This window comes from Aptenodytes forsteri, unplaced genomic scaffold (assembly GCF_000699145.1).
Source record: "Aptenodytes forsteri isolate BGI_AS27 unplaced genomic scaffold, ASM69914v1 Scaffold216, whole genome shotgun sequence".
Classification (NCBI taxonomy): domain Eukaryota; kingdom Metazoa; phylum Chordata; class Aves; order Sphenisciformes; family Spheniscidae; genus Aptenodytes; species Aptenodytes forsteri.
Window position 1 is genome coordinate 2,154,194 of NW_008796114.1, and position 2,863 is coordinate 2,157,056.

Sequence of the window (2,863 nt, forward strand, 5' to 3'; positions counted from 1 at the left end):
AAGAACATCACCGTAGGCTGATGTTCTTCAGAAAAACCTTGCTGAAGGAGACTGAGGGGGTGGAGGGGGACAGCAAGGAGGCTTCCAAGAGATCAAAACATTTGGAAAGCTAAAGGAACCTTTTCCAACTTTAACTGGCAAGAGAAGTGGTGGGGGGAGGAACTGAGAGAAAAAATTGGGGACGGAGACATGGAGAAAGATACAAGCTGAAGAGAAAAAACAGAGGAGTGTTAGGCAGAAAGAAAATGGAAAGATGTGAATATCTTCCATCTAGGGGGTAGGTAATGTTTCCTTCAAGGAAGGGGGTTGCTGAGGGGGCCCAGGTGCTGTGTGAGCCTCTTCTGCCCAAGCTTCACCCACCCTTGGGACCCTTGGAAGGGCCAAGGCCTCGGGAACAGAAGAACCTGCCACCACCTGAGTCCCAGCTCAGGCAAGACCAAGCCCCGGTGGGCAATCCTGCAGCCACTGAACTCCAGATGTTCGCTTCAAAGCACACGACACGGGAAGGGACACACAGATGGGTTAGGGCCCACGGGGACAGGGGTATGCCGTTCCACCTTGCCTACCCCCGATGTCAGGCATGCACTGGTGAGAGAGTCACGGAGATCAAAGAGTGTGTGTGTGTGTGTGTGTGTGTCTGCGTGTGTGCTAAGAGAGGGGCCAGGGAGGCCAAGATTTCACACCACCACCAGCTGTCTTCCCTCCCACCATTCTGCTCTCTCATCACCCTGTCCTGCGTGGGCGGGGGCGGTCCCCAGCCTTCCCCCAGCAGGAGGCTAAGGAGGCCCAGCTCGTCCATTTGCCCAGGCACGTCCTGGTGGAGTGAGTTAATAATGGTGGTGGCGGGCCGTGGCACAAGGAGGTCGTTTTTTCCTGGGGTAGCAGAGGCGGCAGGAGTCTGCGCTCGCCGGCTGTGACAGGAGGGTGGGGGGAGCCAGCTCTGCTTCTCCCGTGAGCGTCACAGGTTCACCAGTGGGATTCTGGGGGGAAAAGGGAATCGGAAATTAATTAGCGACGGGCGCTTACGCCGCCCCACTGCCTCCGCTAGGTGACCAGCGCCTTTGCCCTGCCTCAGCCTGCCTGTCCCCCTGTCCACCACCGCCCCCCCCCGCCCCGGTTCACCGGCCACTCACCGGTTGAGCGCGACGCCCGTGCTCTTCCCGTGGCCCCCCAGCTTCTCCACACCCTCCTGGCCCTGCCTGGACTCCTCCGCTTCAGGTGTGGGGGCCAGGGAGTCGCCGTAGGGCCCGAGGATGCTGACGGTGGTGGGGGAGAGGTCCGTGAGGGGCTGCTGGTTCTCCTGCTGCCTCCCACCGCTCTGCTGCCCCGAGTGACGCCGGCGTTTCTGATTACGGTCCCAGCTTTGGAGAGAGACAAGGGGTGAGGTAAAGAATGCACCCCCAGACAAGCCCCAGCCCTCGATGACAGAGAGGTTCGTGGGACCCCGCTATGCTCAGCGTTAGAGCCCAGCTTGGCCATGTGCCAAACCTCGCAAGGGCTTGCAGCACCAGATCCGCACCCTTGGGACAAATAGGTCCCAAGCCCACAGTCCTCCTGCCCACCCACCTGCAGACACTGGCATGGTGACAACCTCCATCGGCCCAAACCTACTCACCAGAACTTGAATATGATCCCAGTGGCAACCAGGACAATGATGATGGAGATGGTGATGGTGACGTACAGCTGGGGGTCCACACCTGCGAGACAGAGGGGGAGAGGGGGGTGTGATGGCCACTCCCACTGGTCCCCGGAGAGCAGCAGTGCAAGGGGAGGTTCCTGCTGGGGCCCTCATGAATTTTGCAGAAGGAGCTGCTCCTGCAGGGACAGGGGGGGTGAAAGAAGCAAAGGGCAGATTTACCTTCCCCTCGAGGCCCAAACAAGAAGGGCCGCAGGGTGGCTGGGGTCTCACGCAGGTTGAGCCCTGCATTGTGCAGGAGCGAGTGGGAGTTGGGCTGCGCCGTTGCCATCCCATGTGGCGAGACAAAGGTGTATCCCAGTGGTGGGAAGCCCGGGTTGGCTGAGTTGGTGTCCCCTCCGTCCTCATCCGACACTGTGGGGCCCCACACGATGGCCCAGGGGTACTGGGAGGAGGGCATGCCGTCCTCAAATCCAGAGGGGGTGGCAGGGCGAGCCCCCGCCGCCTGGCGCCTCAGCCGCACAACGTGCCGCAGCTCTCCCCCCCGGGGAGGCAGGGCCCGCTGGCGTGGCAGGGTAAAGCGAGAATCCCTCTCCGGCAGCGAGGTCCTGTCCCAGATGCAAATGGGCCGTGGGGCCGAGGGGCTCCGACGGGCACAAAGAGGCCGAGTGGCCGCCGGGCCCCGAGAGCGAAGAGACCAGACACCAGGAGGAGGGACGGCCGAGACCAGGAGGAGGAGATGCCAAAGCTGCAGGGAGTGGATGCAGGAGACGAGTGGAGGCATCCTGCTGCGGGTTAGGGGGAGGAAGAAGAGAGCCTTATCTGAAACGTCCCTCCTGTCGAAAGGCCAAGCCCGAAGCAGCCAGGAGCAGCCCGCCGCCCACCGTCCCGTAGTCTTCCCACGTCGCCGGTGAATGTGGCAAGCTGTGAACCTACCAGGCACTGGGCTCCATCTCAGATGCAACAGCGTCTTTGCTCAGCGAGGATCCTGTCTCATCTTCTTCACTGGGAACCAAAAGGGAGATGTGTCAGTGTCCCCTCACCCAGCGGCGACTGCTCCTTCCCTGGAGGCAGTGTGTGCCACCGCGGGCAAGCTCCCAGCCCCAGCAGGCAGGGCAACGGGGGGGGCAATGGGGCACCTGTGCACCCACATGTGCACCTGCTCCTGCTCTCATGCCCCCCGTGCCTGCGTGCTCTTCCAGCACAGAGGTGCATTGTCCCCCTGAC

At 61.8% G+C, this 2,863-nt stretch overlaps 1 protein-coding gene across 1 annotated transcript; it reads right to left on the minus strand.

Moving 5' to 3' along the window:
• Positions 1-958: 958 nt before the first annotated feature.
• On the minus strand, positions 959-2,589 carry PIANP (PILR alpha associated neural protein). Its single transcript, XM_009287118.1, has 5 exons — positions 2,573-2,589; positions 1,859-2,424; positions 1,616-1,697; positions 1,134-1,361; positions 959-980 (listed from the first exon to the last, which is right to left on the minus strand). The coding sequence occupies exons 1-5, from the start codon at positions 2,587-2,589 to the stop codon at positions 959-961; spliced, it is 915 nt and encodes a 304-aa protein (XP_009285393.1).
• Between the last annotated feature and the right edge of the window lie 274 nt (positions 2,590-2,863).

Coding starts and splice junctions, on each gene's coding strand:
- PIANP (XM_009287118.1), bottom strand. Junction 1,698..1,858: donor GTTTGGGCCTCGAGGGGAAG/GTAAATCTGCCC, acceptor TCTGTCTCGCAG/GTGTGGACCCCCAGCTGTAC. Junction 1,362..1,615: donor GGGATCATATTCAAGTTCTG/GTGAGTAGGTTT, acceptor CTCTCTCCAAAG/CTGGGACCGTAATCAGAAAC.